The sequence below is a fragment of the Erythrolamprus reginae genome, chromosome 2, assembly GCF_031021105.1.
Source record: "Erythrolamprus reginae isolate rEryReg1 chromosome 2, rEryReg1.hap1, whole genome shotgun sequence".
Taxonomy (NCBI): domain Eukaryota; kingdom Metazoa; phylum Chordata; class Lepidosauria; order Squamata; family Dipsadidae; genus Erythrolamprus; species Erythrolamprus reginae.
This window is the reverse complement of record NC_091951.1, coordinates 170,172,849-170,191,517: the sequence shown is the minus strand read 5'-3', so window position 1 is coordinate 170,191,517 and position 18,669 is coordinate 170,172,849. Positions and strand designations below refer to the sequence as shown.

General features: G+C 42.7%; 1 protein-coding gene across 1 annotated transcript; it reads left to right on the top strand.

Annotated features, from left to right (window-relative positions):
* Nucleotides 1-986: 986 nt before the first annotated feature.
* CDK2 (cyclin dependent kinase 2) lies at nucleotides 987-17,988 on the top strand. The gene is made up of 7 exons (XM_070740387.1): nucleotides 987-1,446; nucleotides 6,078-6,155; nucleotides 6,787-6,910; nucleotides 8,625-8,795; nucleotides 13,595-13,696; nucleotides 14,378-14,581; nucleotides 15,939-17,988. Exons 1-7 carry the CDS (start codon nucleotides 1,331-1,333, stop codon nucleotides 16,041-16,043), a joined length of 900 nt encoding a protein of 299 aa, XP_070596488.1. The 5' UTR covers nucleotides 987-1,330; the 3' UTR covers nucleotides 16,044-17,988.
* The last annotated feature ends 681 nt before the right edge of the window (nucleotides 17,989-18,669 follow it).

Here is an 18,669-nt window from a genome sequence, read left to right as displayed (position 1 = left end):
TTGTGTTATTTAAGTGTTCCCTTTATTTATTTTTTGAGCAGTGTATTTCAGATAAGTTTGTTTATTTTATTTATTTATTTTGTCAGTCATGTACAAGATAGAAGGTACAGTATTTGTATATATACATAAACATTATATCCTACTGTCCTATTGTCTTCTTTTATCATTATTTACTACTTATGTATTGCTTATACAAATTACAATCCTATACTTGTCTGACAAAATAAATAAATAAATAAAAATTAGCAAAGTAAGTGCAGGTAAATTAGGACAGTAGGACAGTGGCGGTAGACACAATGGTGCGCTTATGCTCGCCCCTTACAAATGTTGCATTGAGATGAGGGATCTGTTGCTTGGGTCCCTTACAATGTAGTAGTGTTTCCCAACCTTGGCAATTTGAAGATATCTGGACTTCAGATCCCGGAATTCCCCAGTCAGCATTCTCTGGCTGGGGAATTCTGGGAGTTGAAGTCCAAATATCTTCAAGTGGCCATGGTTGGGAAACACTGTACTATAGAATAGAATTCTTTATTGGCCAAGTGTGATTGGACACACAAGGAATTTGTCTTGGTGCATATGCTCTCAGTGTACATAAAAGGAAAAGATACATTTGTCAAGAATCATGAGGTACAACACTTAATGAGTGTCATAGGAATCAAATAAGCAATGAAGAAACAATCGATATTAATAAAAATCTTACGATACAAGCAACACTATGTACATATTATTGTGTACTCAGTATGTTATTACGTACTGAAGAGTCTTTTTTTTGCCTTTGTTTCAAATCGACTCCAATTCAACCCGAAGCTCCTCCGATCCCTGCCTACGAAAAGTTTCCTTTTCGAGAAAGACGGCTCTGGCCCTTTAAGAAAAAAACTCACCCTCTTCTCTTTCTCTCTCTCTTCCGCCGCCCAACGTGCTTTTCGTTCTAACCACGCAGCCAATCGGGTGGCAGGAAGGGCGGAGCGAATGGAACGCGGGAAGCCAGAGGAAAGGAGGCGGGGTAGGGGTAGGGAAGGGGGCGGGGCGAGAAACTGGAATCGTTAGCATTGTTTGAAGTTCAGCGTCGCGCGCGGGAAAAAAAAAAAAGCGAGCGAAGGCAGAAGAAGAAGAAGCAGCGGCCGTCGCTCAACCGCCGAGCAGAAGAAAACACCGGCGCGGGTCGATCGTCGAGGCGCGAGTGTTTGAGTCCCTCCCGACCGCGAGCGGGCCCGGAGATCTCTCTCTTGCGGACCGCCAATCCCCTCGCGCCTCTCCCTTCCGAGCACCGGTGAGGAGTCTTGGGGAGGGGAGCAAAGCTGGGATCCCTGCCCAGCCCGCCTCTCCTCCGATGGAGAACTTCCAGAAAGTGGAGAAGATCGGGGAAGGCACCTACGGCGTAGTCTATAAAGCCAAGAACAAAGTCACCGGCGAGGTGGTGGCGCTGAAAAAAATCCGCCTGGACACGTGAGTTGGAAAGACACCCCCCCTTTCACACGCACACGAATGAATGAAATACACGCGTCAGGAAGAGGGATCGTGTCTCCCGCTTAAAGGGAAAAATCGCCGCCCCGCAGCCTTTTATTTTATTTTATTTAGAAGCGAGCCCCTAGCTTTGGGGCAGTGGTCGAGGAGGAGCAAAGGGTGCGGGAGGAAAAAATAGAAATAAATAAAAATGGGAGACACGTAATGGGGCTGCTCTTCCTCCTCCTTCACCATTAAGGATGCCTCTAGATCAGGGGTCTCCAACCGTGGCAACTTTAAGCCTGGCAGACTTCAACTCCCAGAATTCCCCAGCCAGCCTTATCTTTATTTTATTTTATTAAATTTATATGTCGCCCAACTCCCAAAGGATTCTAGGTGACTTGTCAGCAGAATAAAATATCCAAAACATTAAAACAAGAAAACAAAATGTATGGGTTAGGAAAAAAATAGCTTTGGATATGGATCTTGCAACCAGCCTATTATATTATATTATACATACATACATACATACATACATACATACATACATACATACATACATACTTACATGTCTCCAAACTCCCAAAGGACTCTGGGGGGCTTAACAGCAGAATAAAATATTAAAAACATATTTAGCATTAAAACAATTTAAACCCATTTATTTATTTATTTTGATTGGTTGATTGGATTTATATGTCATTCCTCTCCGAGGACTTGGGCGACATATCATTCCAAAGCCAGATCTTGCCGATTACAACTGTGTGATCAATGGCCCCCGGCCTGTCAGAAAAGCCAGGTCTTAACAGCTTTTTGGAAAGCCAATATGGTGGGGGCAGTCCTGACCTCTGGAGGTAATTGGTTCCAGAGAACTGGGGCAGCCATAGAGAAGGCCCTCCTCCATGGGCCAGCCAGCTAACAATGTTTAGTTGACAGGCTCTGAAGGAGACCAACCCTGTGGGATCTCACCAGTCGCTGGGAGTTGTGTGGCAGAAAGCGGTCTCGGAGGTAACCTGGCCTTAAGCCATGTAGGGCTTTAAAGGTAATGACCAACATCTTGAATTTCACCCGAAGACCAATAGGGAGCCAGTGCAACTCGTAGAGAATTGGTGTAATGTGGGTGTACCTAGGTGCACCCTCGACAGCTCACGCAGCTGCATTCTGGGCCAATTGTAGTCTCCGAGCACTCTTCAAGGGTAGCCCCATGTAGGGTGCATTGCAATAATCTAACCGTGAGGTGACAAGGGCATGATTGACTGTGAGGAGTGCCTCTTGATCCAAGTAGGATCATAGTTGGTGCACAAGACACACTTGAGCAAAGGTCTGTCAAGAATGTTGGTCTAGTTTTAGCTGTGAGGCTAGGAGGACACCCAAATTTCGAATTCATTCTGAGGGGGGCAAATGCTCCCCAAAAGCTAAGCATAAACAGTTGACATAGTTTTTAAGAGGCAATATCCACAGCCACTCGGTCTTGTCTGGGTTGAATCTGAGCCTGTTGCCTCCCATCCAGACCCTCACAGCTTGCAAGCACTGGCACATCGCATCCACTTCTTCACTGAAATGGAGCTATGTAACTGGGTATCATCCGCATATTGCTGATACCTCAACCCGAATCATCGGATGACCTCAACCCAGTGGTTTCATGTAGAGATTAAATAGGAGGGGGGAGAGGACCTGAGGCACTCCACAGATGAGGGGTCCAGGAGTCGATCTCTGTCCTACTACTAACACCGACTGTGATCAACAGAGAGATAGAACCACTGTAATACGGTGACTCCTAACTCAACTCTCTTAGTTATCCCAGAAGGATACCATGGTCAATGGTATCAAAAGCAACTGAGAGGTCAGGTAGTACCAAGACTGAGGAATGACCCTCATCTTGGGCTCGCCGGAGATCATCCATTGGTGTAACCAAAGCAGTTTCCGTGTTGTAGCCAGGCCTGTAGCCAGATTGAAAGGAGTCCTGATAATCCATTTCATCCAATAACCATAGGAGTTGGAGTGCCACCACTTTCTCAATGACCTTTCCTACAAAGAGTAGGTTGGAGACTGGACAAAAGTTCTTTAATTCAGCTAGGTCCAGGGAAGGCTTCTTGAGAAGGGGTCGCACAGCTTCTTCCTTTAACAGCTGTGGAAAGGAATCGTCTCTCAAAGATGTGTTAACTAAAGCTTGGAGCCAACCTTGTATTTATTTATTTATTTATTTAATTGGATTTGAATGCCGCCCCTCTCCGAGGACTCGGGGCAGACCACAATATATATAAAGAGACAGTAGTAAAATAAATCCAATTAATGCATAAAAACAATCCTTAAAAATTTACTTTAAAAACTTCCATTACCATTCATTCAACATCATAACCTCTCCCAGTTATAACGCAATATCCGGGCTCTCTAACTCCACAGAGGTACTCTCCACCACCCCATGCCCCCCGTCCCCTGCAGGCAAAACCTCCCACTCGTACCAAACAGGGGGGGGGGGTCATGACCGAGCCCCCATCTGCTTCTGTTTGCACACTCAGCAGAGGGGCTCCATTTCTTGCCCCCGGTTCCCTCATTCTTCCCCGGTTCAGACACTCCAACCGCTTCACTCTATCCAATCCATCCACATCATCACACATACACGCAAACACATCCCTCCCAAGGACAAAGAATATAAGACATAAGCAAAGTAGTCTTGTCATTAAGGGGGGCTTAGATCAGGGATCTCCACAATATTGGCACAAAAATGGCAAAATTCTGAGAGTTGAAGAAAATGGCCATGTTTTGGGACAGGGGTCTGCAATCTTGGCAACTTTAAGACTTGAGGACTTCAACTCCCAGAATTCCTCAGCCAGCAAAGCTGGGCAAAGCAAAGCTGGCTGAGGAACTCTAGGAGTTGAAGTCCATGTCTTAAAGTTGCTAAGGTTGGAGCCCCCTGGTTTGGGAGACCACCACCACCCCAGCTATATAGATTGGTTGGTTCAGAGGAGGGAAGTTGTTATGCTTTCCTTGGTTCTTGATCTGCATCCAAATCTTTCCCGAAAGTTTTATCCAGAGACGAGAGGGAGCCATGCAACATCTGGTCGCCTCCGTGGCTCCTATTTATATCTCGCTTTTTAATAAGGAGGTAATTTTACCTGCCTGCAAAGTGCAAGCGCTCCTTTAGCCCCGAGCAGAGAAGCGAGCTCTTTCGCCACGTAGGTAGCTGGCGAAATGTGGATCGTATGCAAGATGAGGCTTCCCCCGGGCTGGGCCGAGAGAACTCTCCAGAAAGAGGGACGGTGGAGCTGGAATCGCTAGGCAGCTTGCTTTACAAGTTCTGTAATTGTTATAATTGCTTCATGGCAGGGCCGGTTGAGATTGGAGCAAAGGTGAATTAAAAAACGTTCTTCCATGTTTCAAGTTACAAGGATGCTGCTGACAGCAAGGGAATCTTATGTGACCCGCACTTAAAAATATCCTAGGTGTCTCTTCTGTGTGCTGGGGAATACTCACCTAATATTTTGGATTCATAATGCTAGGTCTTGAATAAGTGCTTTTCTCTTTGTTTTGTTTGGGCGTAATCAAAATCGTGAGTGGTGGCTTCACTTATTAAATATCTCCCCTTTTTTAATCTACTAGAAGCTAACAGTGGTATACATGTTCTTCATTTCCTTCCTACCCCTTCATATTTTCTTCACAGTATTTGGGAAATATTTGTGTTTCCCAGCTCTTGTCTCTATAAAGCTGATAGCTAGATTAGAAGGCCAGTTTGATGAGTGAACCCAGACATTAGAGCAGGGGTCCCCAAACTTTTTACACAGGGGGCCAATTCACTGTCCCTCGGACTGTTGGAGGGCCGGACTATAAAAAAAACCTGTGAACAGATTCCTATGCACACTGCACATTCTTTCTTTCTCTCTCTCTCTCTCGCTTTCATTCTATCTCTTGCTCTGTCTTTCTCACTCTCTCTCTTGCTATCTTCCTCCCTGCCTCCCTTTGTCTCTCCCTCTCTTTCTCTCCTTCCTTCCTCTCCACTTCTTTCCCTCGCTCTTCTTCCCTTCTCTTTCCCTTTTCTTTCTTTCTTTCTCTCCACTTCTCTCTCTCTCTTTTCCCTCTTTCACCCTCCCTATTCTCTCCCCGCGGAGGACTCACCCGACAAGCCTCCACCCTCTGACCCCGGACTCCCATTCAATCCCCATTCAGAAAACGGGAACTAGCAACTCAAAGAGGAGGAGGCGGGTGTGTGGGTGTTGTGCCCAGCTCGGCTTTCGGCAAGCCTTGCTTTACCTCGGGTGAGATGAGATTGAGGGGGACGTTCTCACTGTTTTTCCAGTGTGGCCTTGGAAAAGACCCGCGGGCCAGATAAATGGCCTCAGTGGGCCGCATGTGGCCCGCGGGCCGTAGTTTGGGGACCACTGCATTAGAGGATACAAAGTAAAATATACCAAATATTAATACAAGATAATAAGGAAGTCCAAGTATATCCTATTTAATTTGCATAACTAATGTATTATTCCACTTGTATTGAGTAATCATCTAGTATGCACAATCCTTTTTATCTACAACGTCTGGTGCTTAGTTGTCTTATCTCAGCATCTCAAGCAGTCAATTTAGTTAGCTAAATTCACTCTAGTTTCATCCCCTCTCCTTAATTTGATTGTTTTCTTTGCTTTAAGGGAGACCGAAGGAGTTCCCAGTACTGCCATCCGAGAGATTTCACTCTTAAAGGAATTGAATCATCCCAACATAGTCAAGTAAGTATGTGGAAAACAGGAGGAGATGATCTGGAGAATAATAAATAGAATGCTATTTTTGGTGGGTCTTCAGGCCATTTACCAACCACCGCAATTGTTATACAATTACGGTGGCTGATGAACAGTGACCACTGTTCAGTTTTCTAGCTAAATTGTTGGTAAACAGCGGCCACTTTTCAGTTCTCCAGTTAAATTGAGAGGAAGCATTTTTAAGGGCCAATGCCTGACAGCAACTGATCTGGGAAAAGTTGCTTCAAAGGTAACTTTGGAAGTTACACACATAGAAACATAGAAGATTGATAGTAGAGAAAGACCTCATGGTCCATCTAGTCTGCCCTTATGTTATTTCCTGTATTTTATCTTAGGATGGATATATGTATCCTATCTCAGGCATATTTAAATTCAGTTACTGTGGACTTACCAACCATGTCTGCTGGAAGTTTGTTCCAAGCATCTACTACGCACTTCTATGTTCCTGATTTTATTTCTGCTAAATTTGGAAACATGGGCAACTTAAATATAATTTGTAATGGCATTGAAGTTGTTAAAAAATATTTTTTTGCGGTATTCTCATCAACATCCAAGGCTTATTTTTTGTTTTTTGCTTCCTATCCCTTCCTTGATTCCCCAGATTATTGGATGTGATCCACACTGAGAACAAACTCTATTTGGTCTTTGAGTTCTTACATCAAGATCTAAAGAAATTCATGGATTCTTCTACTTCCATCAGTGGTGTAGAGTTACCTCTTATCAAGGTGAGCCCTGCAGAGCACGAACGCAAAGAAACCCCAACACAACTTAGTTTTGATTGACAGGTATACTGGGTACATTTCTTTTTACTTGACTAAAGAATTGGAGAAGGGCTGCAAACCGAGTTGACTTTTAAGGGGAGCTTTGTGTCTTCAGTGGACATGCATGTAAACATGGAAGATCATGCAGAACCTCTTAATGAACAATGTGTGCAGTAAGACTGCATTCACTTCTAAATACTCTTTGAGCTGACTACAATCTTATATAGACCCAAATGAAATGACACTGCTCAAAAAAATAAAGGGAACACTTAAGCAACACAATAGAACTCCAAGTAAATCAAACTTCTGTGAAATCAAACTGTCCACTTAGGAAGCAACACTGATTGACTGTCAATTTCACATGCGGTTGTGCACATTCAACTTTGTACAGAACAAAGTATTCAATGAAAATATTTCATTCATTCAGATCTAGGGTGTGTTATTTGAGTGTTCCCTTTATTTTTGGAGCAGTTTATATATAGTTCTGCTAAATGTTCAAGGTGTTTTCTTATTTTTTTGAAAACGTAAATCAAAGCACAACACCCTCTACTTTGGGTTACCAAATGGCTGGAGGCAGTAGCCCAGTAATATACCTGATCCTGGTTTGTCCTTAAAGCAGACAAACTGACCTAGGGTTCTTCACATAAAGTGGCACACAGAATGTTCAATTAGACATGCCCCTCAGGTCTTTTGGATATGATCAGGGTCAAACCCAGTATCTCTTTTTCTAATCCTATCACATCTAAATTGATCTTCCCTGCCCCAGACTACACCTCCTTGTAATCTCATCAAACCAAGGGAAAAAACAAAGCTTCCCCATCAGCTAAACAAATCTGCCACCTCCATTCATCAGTTGATGACCTCAGCAATCCATTATCTTTTACAATGGGCAATGCTGCCCTCCTCAATGGCCCTTTTGCCTGACAATAGAACTGCCCCAGGTACCTTGATAAGGATCTGCCTAGCTTCCCCAAAGTGGCCACAGCCAATCAGATCTCAAGGGAGGCCTTACAGCCTTCAACTTACAAAAATAGTTGCTTTTTCTATTGTTTGCAGTCCCCTTCCAACACAGGAACTGAAGTAAACATGTTCTTTTCAATATTGTGATCTTTCAGTGCTGAATCTATTAAGACCACAGCATATTTGATTTCCTTACATTGGGTTTGTTTGTTTATATTCTGTCATTTAGCCCTCTTATACTCTATAGCAAATGGCCCTGCCTATACTGGTAGTCCTCAATTTATAACAGTTTGTTTAGTAAGCATTCAAAGTTACAACAGCACTGAAAAAAAGTGACTTAGAATCATTGTTCACACTTAGCATCCCCATGGTCACGAGATTTACATTTGGAAGCTCGACAACTTGTTTGCATTAGGACGGCTGCACTGTCCCAGAGTCATGAGATTGAGACCTAAATTTCTCATTTAACGACATACATTTTGGGTTCAATTGTGGTCAAAAGTTGAGGATTATCTGTAATGACTTAAAGGATCTCATGGATGTGGTCAGTCGAGGTTTTAGTAGAGAGGGGATAGATTAGATTCCAACCATAATCATACCATGTTACATTTCAACATTCTCCCCTATCAGTAAGGACAGGACTGGCTCGTTTGGCCCAATAGGCCCCACATGTAACGAAACCTAATTTTATTTCAAGCATGTTGTATGTTTTTCCTAGAGCTACCTGTACCAGCTGCTGCAGGGTCTTGCGTTTTGCCATTCCCATCGTGTCCTCCATCGAGATCTGAAACCTCAGAACCTCCTCATCAATGCAGAAGGAGCAATAAAACTAGCTGACTTTGGGCTCGCACGAGCATTTGGCGTGCCAGTGAGAACCTACACGCACGAGGTGAGCCATTCGGTTTTTCCCTACTGGCATTCTCTGAATTACACACATTGCCCTTTGCTTACAACAATAGCAACCAGCGACCGGTTAGGTCCCATGGAGTTGGCCTTCTCCGGGTCCCATCGACTAAACAATGTCATTTGGCGGGACCCAGGGGAAGAGCCTTCTCTGTGGCGGTCCCGACCCTTTGGAACCAGCTCCCCCCGGAGATCAGAACTGCCCCCACCCTCCTTGCCTTTCATAAATTCCTTAAAACCTACCTCTGCCATCAGGAATGGGGGAATTGAGACATCTCCCCCGGGCCTATACAGTTTATGCATGGTATGTTTGTGTGTATGTTTGCTTTTAATAATGGGGTTTTTAGTGTTTTTTAAATTATTAGATTTGTTGTACATTGTTTTATTGTTGCTGTGAGCCGCCCCGAGTCTGCGGAGAGGGGCGGCATACAAATCTAATTAATAATAATAATAATAATAATAATAATAATAATAATTGGAACTAGAATTTCCATCTCTAAGTAGCTGTGGGAGAATTTAAGAGATATTCAGGTTAAAATGTCAAGTTCCAGGTAACATCCAAATTTAAATCAGAGTCCAAGTCAAACCATTCCTCAAAGTTCCAATTTATTTCCAGAGCCATCCTGCCACCCACACCTCTGAACTCAAATCTGAGCTTCCCACCCAGTTGAAAGTTCACATGCCTCCCCCCCCTTACAAACTTGTTACATTACCCGCTCAGGTTGTGCCCGCGTGGCAACTCCTTCCGCTTCCGCCCAGGTGGTGGACATATGATAGCCTTGAACTTCTCGAAAGAATGCTTTGTGGCTGCATCTGCTCCCTCATGAAATCACCCCTCCCAAGTTCACACAAACATCAGACTTTCTACAGATAGTGTGGCAAGCTGTTGATTTATCACCAACTTCTGCACTGGATTGACAATGTGGTTGTAAAGCTTAGGGAAGGCACAGGTTGGGGAAGGTGTGCAAGGCAGGTGTGGCAATGGGAGCATGAGTGGCCTGTGCAAACCTGAGGTGGATAAGTGATGAGAGACTTACCCTAACCACTTGCAACATTTTGTACCATTGACTTTTTTGGCAAGTGGCAATCACTTAATTGTGAGGTGCTGTTGCTAGTTGTTAAGTGCAAATTGATTGTGTGTTCCTCAAGTATTGTGATTACTGCAAGGGTTCTGGGATGGAAGGAAACTGATCATAATCACCATTTTGTTAAGCACCATCATAACTTTGAATGGTCATAAGTTAAGGACTACCTGTAGGCTGTTTGATTGGTTGGTTGGAAAAAGCTGGTTTTCACATTATAACAATATAATGGTTACTGGCCCTTCTCTCTTTTATACTTTGTATCAAACATGATTGATTATGTGCCATCAAGGTGGGGTAACATTTGCAGACCTTCTCCAGATGATGATAGTAGTAGTAGTAGTAGTAGTAGTACTGTAATAATAATAAATTTATTAGATTTGTATGCCGCCCCTCTCCGAAGACCTGGGGCGGCTCACAACAACAATAAGAACAATATAACCGTGATAGAAATCTAATATTAAAGAAAAAATATACAGTGTTCCCTCGCTTTTCGCGGGGGATGCGTTCCGAGACAGCCCGCGGAAGTTGAATTTCCGCGAAGTAGAGATGCAGAAGTAAATATACTATTTTTGGCTATGAACAATATCGCAAGCCTTCCCTTAACACTTTAAACCCCTAAATTGCAATTTCCCATTCCCTTAGCAACCATTCAGATTATTACTCACCATGTTTATTTATTAAACTTTATTAAAAAAAATATTTATTAAAGGCAGATGAAAGTTTGGCGATGACATATGACGTCATTGGGTGGGAAAAACCGTGGTATAGGAAAAAAAACCCGCAAAGTATTTTTTAATTAATATTTTTGAAAAACCGTGGTATAGACTTTCCGCGAAGTTCGAACCCGCGAAAATCGAGGGAACACTGTATAATATGATCTGGCCTTTAAAGTTATGCAGTGGTGTATTTGTTACTACTATCATTGAGTCCATCGAATCCAGAATATATGAACCTGGTCTATTCGTGCCTTGAATGGAAAAATCTGGATTGCTTTGTTTTATAATCCAATTTTTTATTGGCTTTCGCTGTAGGTGTACACGTAGAAATATGTGTTGGCTTGAGGCTGAGTAGCATTAGGAAAACAATTTCTTTAATATCACGCTGCTCGGGAATTTATTTCTTTCAGATTTCCCTCTATTGATCTCAGAGTAGAGGCTTTTTTGTATTATATATCTTTGTTGCTAAGGCTCATTTCCATGCTCTGTTGCCACACTGGAACTGGGATAGGGAAGGGGGAATTGAGGTGGAGGGAAACATGTAGCCAAAACAACGTATTTTTTCTTAGGAACCAAGGACATTCTCACATCTGGTGGGGAGAAGGCAGAGTGATGCCGGCTGGCTGCCTGTTCATTCTGTCATTGGACTATGTAATTGTTTTGAGAAAGTGGGAAAATGTTTACTTGTAATTAGGTGAAAAACCAAGGGAAACCTTAGTCGGTTTTCTCCAGATATGTGCTAACATTATAACTGTATTTTTCGGAGTATAAGACACACCCTTTTACCCCCACAAAAGAGGGTGAAAACCTGGGTTTGTCTTATACACTGAATATAGCCCCAGCTACCCCAATCCTTTGGCTCCCTTCCATTTACCTTCTTGCAGCTAATAGAACAGAGCCTGTTAAGCCAAGCAACTCATTATCAACTTCCTGATTCAGCTGACTGAGGCTGAAAGTGAAACGAAGTGCAGCTTTAGCTGCAAGGAAGCAAATTGTAAGCGAAACAGGCTTTCTCCTCCGCCTCTCGCCTTGGGGCGCGGCTTTTCCCACGGTGGTGGCTGCGGTGGCGGCTGCGGCTTCTCATCATCTGCACTCCCAGCCAGGGGGCTGCAAGAGGGTTTTCTCCACGCGCTTCGGGAATGCCCGCCCCGCCCCTCTCACAGAGGATCAGGTGGGCGGGGGGCATCGGCGAGAGGCCAGGGGCGTGAGGGGGCCGGAGGCACCGTGGGGAGACGGGGGTGGCCGCGTCTCCCTTTCCTTCTACCTATGTCTACTGCCGGTGGGCCCCCCCCCCCCCCGCGGGCTGGCAGGGGGATGGGGAGTGCGCGCGGCGCCTCCGCACTTTCATCGTTCCTCGCCTCCAACTCCCGGCTCCTTGAGCGGCCTTGGAAAAGGGTGCGCAAGGGGTTATTTTTGGGTGTGTGCTCCCCGCGCGGGCATGCACCTTAGAGTGAACAATGGTTGGTGTGATTACATTTAAGAAAATTTTCTGGGATTAATAGACTGCCACAATGTACGTTTCTCCAATTCTTTGCTATTTCTATGGGTCAGGCACACATGCATGGAAATACACAGCAAACAGTGTGTATCATCTGTGCTGTTTGCTGTTTGGCAAATTGCTGGGAGCAGAGGCTCCTTTTCTTTGTTTTCCTCTCCAAAATCTAAGGTGTCTCTTATACGCTGAAAAATATGGTAATTCCAAATAAAAGTATTGTTTGACGAATGGATATGCCTCGGAGTGTTGCTTGCTGTGGATTTTTTACTAGGAAGCTTGACAATTGTTGCAGTTGGAGGCCTCACAGCAGAGATCGTTTGGCTCAGTTTGCCCTCCTAAGAAGCGCTATCTGGTTTTTGTTTTCTGGTGTATGGTAAAATTTGGTCATTTTAAGCTTTCTTACACAGCTAATAACCATTTAAAATACTTGTGCTCTGTTTTAAAATTGGGGGTCTGTAGTTGAACATTTTGGACTTGTCGAATCAGACTTAAATGAAAGTTGGTGTCAACAATGATTAAATTAATTTGCTTTGTAGGTAAGGGAGAAAGGAAAAAGTATTTCAGAAATCATTTCTGAGTTTGTAATCAGAAGTAATCTGGGAAATGATGCCAAGGATATTCTTGTGACTATATAAAGTCATGTGGTAACATTTTCCTGTTCATTAAGCTCTGTGGTATGTAAATAGGATACAATAACTCCCGAATCTCCCACCCACCCCCTTTTTTAACTTAGCTTCTGAAAGGAACTCTTCCCTGGAGGGACCAAGAATTGAAAGCATCTTCTGTATGTGAATCACATGTTGAACTATTGAAAAGTGACTCCAGTCCATATAATGGCTCTTAATGTGAATTAATTTGGTCGTAATATATGATGCGTTTACAAAAAATGGATGGATAGCCAGTGTTCCCTCTAATTTTTGGGGGTGGGTGGGCGGAAAAGTATAGTGTCTGAGCGGCAGTCCCTTCAGGACTGGGCGGCACAGAAATGATAGATAGATAGATAGATAGATAGATAGATAGATAGATAGATAGATAGATAGATAGATAAAAAACCCACCCTGTTTTGCCTCAGAGAATTTCAAAATAAAATACTGTACTGTGTGTCTATAACAGTGAGCTCATAATAGGGCAACTCTATCAATATCAAAATGCCACTTAAATAGTTGAGCTAGTTTCAAACTAGATTTTGATTTTCTTTCTCTCTTCCTTACTCCCATTCTTTTTCTTTCTCTTTTCCTTCCTCTCTTTTTTCTATCTGTTTCTCTCTCTTCCTCTCTCTCTCCTTCCCTCTCACTCTTTCCCTCTCGGCTTCTGGGCAGGTTTGGAAAACTCTGAGTTGATGATGATTTTTAAGTGAGCGATTGCTCACTGCTCAGCTTAGAGGGAACTATGGATAGGGCTGGTGATGCAGATAACCAGATGAAAGTGTCCATTCCTGAATAGCTTAGTTTAATCGTACATTCATTATGGGTTCTATATTTCGCACTAGGTGGTGACTCTTTGGTATCGAGCTCCAGAAATTCTCCTTGGCTGCAAATACTACTCGACAGCAGTGGACATATGGAGCCTTGGATGCATCTTTGCAGAGATGGTACGTATTTTGGAAATGACAGTGGGGTGGAGCAACGCATTATGCTTGACAGGCAGTCAGAAAATGTGGCTTGTGATGTTCAGATCTCGAGATTATTGTACAAACGTAGGTAACTATGCCACTGCAGACTCAAAAGTTTGAAAAAGGTTATCGCTCCTTCAGGAAACTTTATTGCTGAAAAACACACACTCATTCATTTGTGTGTGGGAAACAGGAGTAGGTCAACTCAATTAAAGCCTGCTGACAGGATCAGTTGACTTCTCAAGACTGAATTGGGCTTTGGAAAGAACTACTTCCCTGCTAGGGGCAATTTGTGCTTCAAGAACGGAGAATCGGGTCATACATTGAGCATGTGCTGAGGCTCTTTATCTGATGAATGATTGGAAAAAAGGAATGGGCCAGATTCCTTTTGTCTATCTTAATGATGGTCAGTATCAACAATTCTTCTCCAAGTATCTTCATATAGGGTTTTTTTAGCTCCATAGGGGAGGGTCACCATGAAAATTACATTTTTTATATCCTGCCGTATGCATACTATTTTTTATAACCATATCAAATAGCCGATGAAACAAAAAATCACAGAGTAATAAAAGGACACGGGTTGAAACATTACATCAACACAATTAAGCTAGCAAAGCCTATTATGTTGTGGTTCTGACATTTTGTTTTTCTGCCACATAGTTAACCCGCAGAGCACTCTTCCCTGGGGATTCAGAAATTGACCAGCTATTTCGCATCTTTCGCACACTGGGCACCCCAGATGAGACTGTGTGGCCAGGAGTCACCTCTATGCCCGATTATAAGTCCAGTTTTCCCAAATGGGCCCGGCAGGACTTTAGCAAAGTAGTACCGCCGCTGGATGAAGAAGGAAGAAAACTTCTAGCAGTGAGTATTATGTAGCGAGAAAAGTATTCTAAACTATCACGTCTGGTTATCATGTGGTTACCATACTAAGCTAAGAAGAGGTATAGGTACTTTAAGGAGCATCTGAGTCAATCTTGAGCTGTGGTGGCTCAGTGGTTAGGTGCGGTACTGAAGACTACTACGGCTGGCTGCCTGCAATTCGGCAGTTTAAATCTCACCAGGCTCAAGGTTGACTCAGCCTTCCATCTTTCCAAGGTGGGTAAAATGAGGAAGCAGGTTGTTTGGGGGAAATATGCAGACAGTATATCAGGATTGTAAAGCGGTATATAAGTCTAAGCGCTATTGCTATCTGACAGTCACAGGCAATGGTGTTCATTCCAAAACAAAAGCATCCTTATTGATTTGTGTTATAGATAATGTTGGTAATTTTTAAAATCAAAAGAAGAGTTTGCTCTGCCTCCATATTTTCTCCTCCTGTCCTGCTTTAAAATTGAGTTCTTTCTCCCTGCTTAGTGCCAAGATTGAATCATGTCAGTGTAGAATTTGTGAGCTCTGTGCATGTTTTACCTACCTGCCTTGGTTTTTTATAATAAGGGTTTTTTAGTTGTTTTTATTAATTGGATTGTTCATGTTGTTTTACCACTGTTGTTAGCCGCCCTGAGTCTGCGGAGAGGGGCGGCATACAAATCTAATAAATAATAATAATAATAATAATAATAATAATAATAATAATAATAATAATAATATGGTTTGGGTCTCTGTTTTGACCCTGGCTGTTGTCACTCTCTGCTCACATTCCTTTAGGGGGACAAACTGTAAATTCACATTTTTAGTCGCTAGATTCTGATTCTTATTAACATAGAAACATAGAAAACTGACGGCAGAAAAAGACCTCATGGTCCATCTAGTCTGCCCTTATATTTCCTGTATTTTATCTTACAGTGGATCTATGTTTATCCCAGGCATGTTTAAATTCAGTTACTGTGGATTTACCAACCACGTCTGCTGGAAGTTTGTTCCAAGCATCTACTACTCTTTCAGTAAAATAATATTTTCTCACGTTGCTTTTGATCTTTCCCCCAACTAACTTCAGATTGTGTCCCCTTGTTCTTGTGTTCACTTTCCTATTAAAAACACTTCCCTCCTGAACCTTATTTAACCTTTAACATATTTAAATGTTTCGATCATGTCCCCCCTTTTCCTTCTGTCCTCCAGACTATACAGATTGACTTAAGACTGTAACACATACAACATGAGCAAGGAAGTTGAAGTGAGAGTTGGGAAGTGTAAACCACCTCAATCACTTCCAACATTTTGAGACTATTGCAGTGTGTAAGACTGACTAATGAAACTTGCACTCTTCTTCTTTCCCCTTTAGTTAATGCTGCATTATGACCCCAACAAGAGAATCTCGGCCAAGACTGCTCTCAATCATCCCTTCTTTCGAGATGTCACAAAGGCTTTGCCGCACCTCCGCTTGTGAAATGGAACCGGAGCCCACAGAGTAGCTGCAGTGCAGGCTCTGCCACGTGCCTTTTCCTGAGGCAGCCCTGGTTGCTTGCACTTAACTTTTCAATTTTAACCCCGGAGAGGACACTGGTGATCCAATTGGGGCACAGCCTAGATTTTTAGGATTTTATTCCTGAACTCACCTTTAAAGCACTAAGCTGAGCTTGAGGATTCGCTGATTCCAAGCTCCCTTGCGAAGAGAGAAGGGTCTCCAAACTTACTGGCTCCAAAGGATTCAACTTGCTTGAGAAAGCACCCCTTTCACTCTTCACTTGTTTTATCACCCCCCACTCCCCCCATGAGTTCCTTCTTGGTGACTTCTTCAAAAGGCGGCATTCTGTATTTGCATAACTCTCCAGCTCTTGACATCTCCGCACAAATACGGTGTAGATGCTCCTCTTTTCCTTCAGGTGTAGAAGGGACATTTGTGAGAGGGCTAAGGGACTTTGGCAACATCTTTCATGGCGTTTTTTCATCTGTGATGTTGGTCAGTTTAACCCACTTGGATTAAAATAATCCTGGATTGTCGAAGCTGGTGGTACTGTATACCTTGCTAGTTATTCAAATGCGGCTGCATCACTAAGCTCTGATATGCAGAGTACATTTTTTAAAGAAAAAAAATTGCCCCATCAATGGGGAGATGGGCAAATCTTTATTCACCCAGTATTGTGTTGTATTATATACTTGTTTCCTTATTCTGTGTCAGTGAGCTGATAAGTCCGTCTGAGTTTGCAGCCAATTAATGCCTTATGTTTGGCAATTATGGATTGTCATTCCAATACTGTCTTCCTATCACAGTCAGGAAAGTTTCAAATGTCAGTTCTGACAGGTTAGCCTTACATCCCTGGCTTTAAGTAACGTATCTTGCAAATATACATGCTTAAATTATACGTGAGCTTTGAAATACATATCTAGTTATTGTCGCTCCTATAATCTCCAGCCATACTTCTTGAGCCAAATATAAGTCTTAAACTCAGCTAGAGAATTCACATTAGCAACCTTTTTTGGCTTGCTCTGGGGAGCTGGAAATATCAATGTCTATATCTTTGTGACATTCTGGTTTGGAGGGAACTGGATTGTTCAAGTTATGCATCAGTTGAATGTCATATAAGTTCTGATTTTTAAAAAAAATGTCTAAACAATAGCTAAACTAAAAATCATGATAGGTTTCTGATCAATGCCATATTGAGAATTTTTAAACAGCACTCAGATTTCTTAATAGAAGAACACTTTCCTATAGAATTCAGAATTTTATTTCAAAATAAGTCGATGTGAAATACGTAAAGCATGTCTCTAGCATGCAGCAATAACTTAAAATCTGATTTTGAAATAATTCCAAATTTCACACTTACAGTATTTGGTTAGTTGTGCGATGTGTCTTAAATATGAGGCTTCAGTAAAGCCTTCTGGTATTTGCTTTCCTGAAATGCTTATTTTTAATCAAAATCATACTTTGGTAATGCTTATTAATTGTAGAATGAAATGTGAATTTTAAGATGGAGAGGACTGCACTTTCCTGGGGGGGGGGGTGTTTCTCATTCATCCTAAATCTTCACTCATATATGAAAAATCCATTGTTTCAGATATGGATGGAAACTTCACTAAGAAAGTTGGTTATTTCAGGACCTCTTGAATGAAAATGGACATTCTTACATGATGCTGTTCAAGATGCTATTCATGTCACTATTCACCAGCAATATTTGGAACCATGGTATTCTTTCCCTTCATTGTTGGACTGGAGATAAATATGAGTTTTTAAAAAAGATTTCTGAATTTGTTAGACTAAGCACCTTGACATTTTTGTAATATAATCTTTTAAAAGAAATGTATTTTGTTTCCTTAGCTCTTTGTAAGACAGATGTTACTAAACACAGTACTGTGAAATCAGTTTCTAAATCATTAAATACTAGCAATTTTAATACATGGCTTCCTTTTCATCAAAGGAAACATACTCATCAGTTTTCATCGAATTTGAGGATTTTGGGGGGTGGGCATGAAATGTAAATGGTCTAGCAGTTACAAGCAACATTTTGATTTCGGGATCTTTACAGATGTAGAAATTGTGGATCTCAAAGAGTTTTGGAGATACAGTACCTTATTTGAGTTCCAGAATTTAGTTGACTTTGCAACCCCTTGAAAGGCCTAGGACTGGGATGGCAAAGGTGTGGCACGCAGAGTCTCCTCTGGGCATGCGAGCCACCACCGTTGCTCAGTTCTACCATGCATGCGCGGGCACCTCCCGCTGACTGGCTGGTTTTTGGGTCTTTTCCATGTATGTGTAGGGGGCAGGGCACACATGCGGGAGATGTGCATGCATGCATGGGGTGAGGTACATGTGAGGGTCGTGCTCATGGGGCATATGCAAAGGGGGTCATACACCCATGCACGGGAGGGCAGGGGCACATTGCATTATGGGTGCACACACGTGCTCGCTTTCAGCACTCGGCAATGAGAAGGTTAGCCATCCCTGGTCCAGGGGGATTCCAAGGGAGCGGAGACCATGTCTTGAGAATCACTGGCCTATGTTTTCCTTCTGTATCTGCATATGCAGTGGTACCTTTACCTAAGAACGCCTCTACTTGAGAACTTTTCTAGATAAG

What these genes read in the sequence shown, in the direction of transcription:
- CDK2 (XM_070740387.1), top strand. Translation starts at nt 1,331, where the DNA reads ATGGAGAACTTCCAGAAAGTGGAGAAGATCGGGGAAGGCACCTACGGC. An exon ending in AAAAAAATCCGCCTGGACAC is followed by an intron (nt 1,447 to 6,077) that starts GTGAGTTGGAAA and finishes CTTTGCTTTAAG; the next exon opens with GGAGACCGAAGGAGTTCCCA. An exon ending in TAGAGTTACCTCTTATCAAG is followed by an intron (nt 6,911 to 8,624) that starts GTGAGCCCTGCA and finishes TGTTTTTCCTAG; the next exon opens with AGCTACCTGTACCAGCTGCT.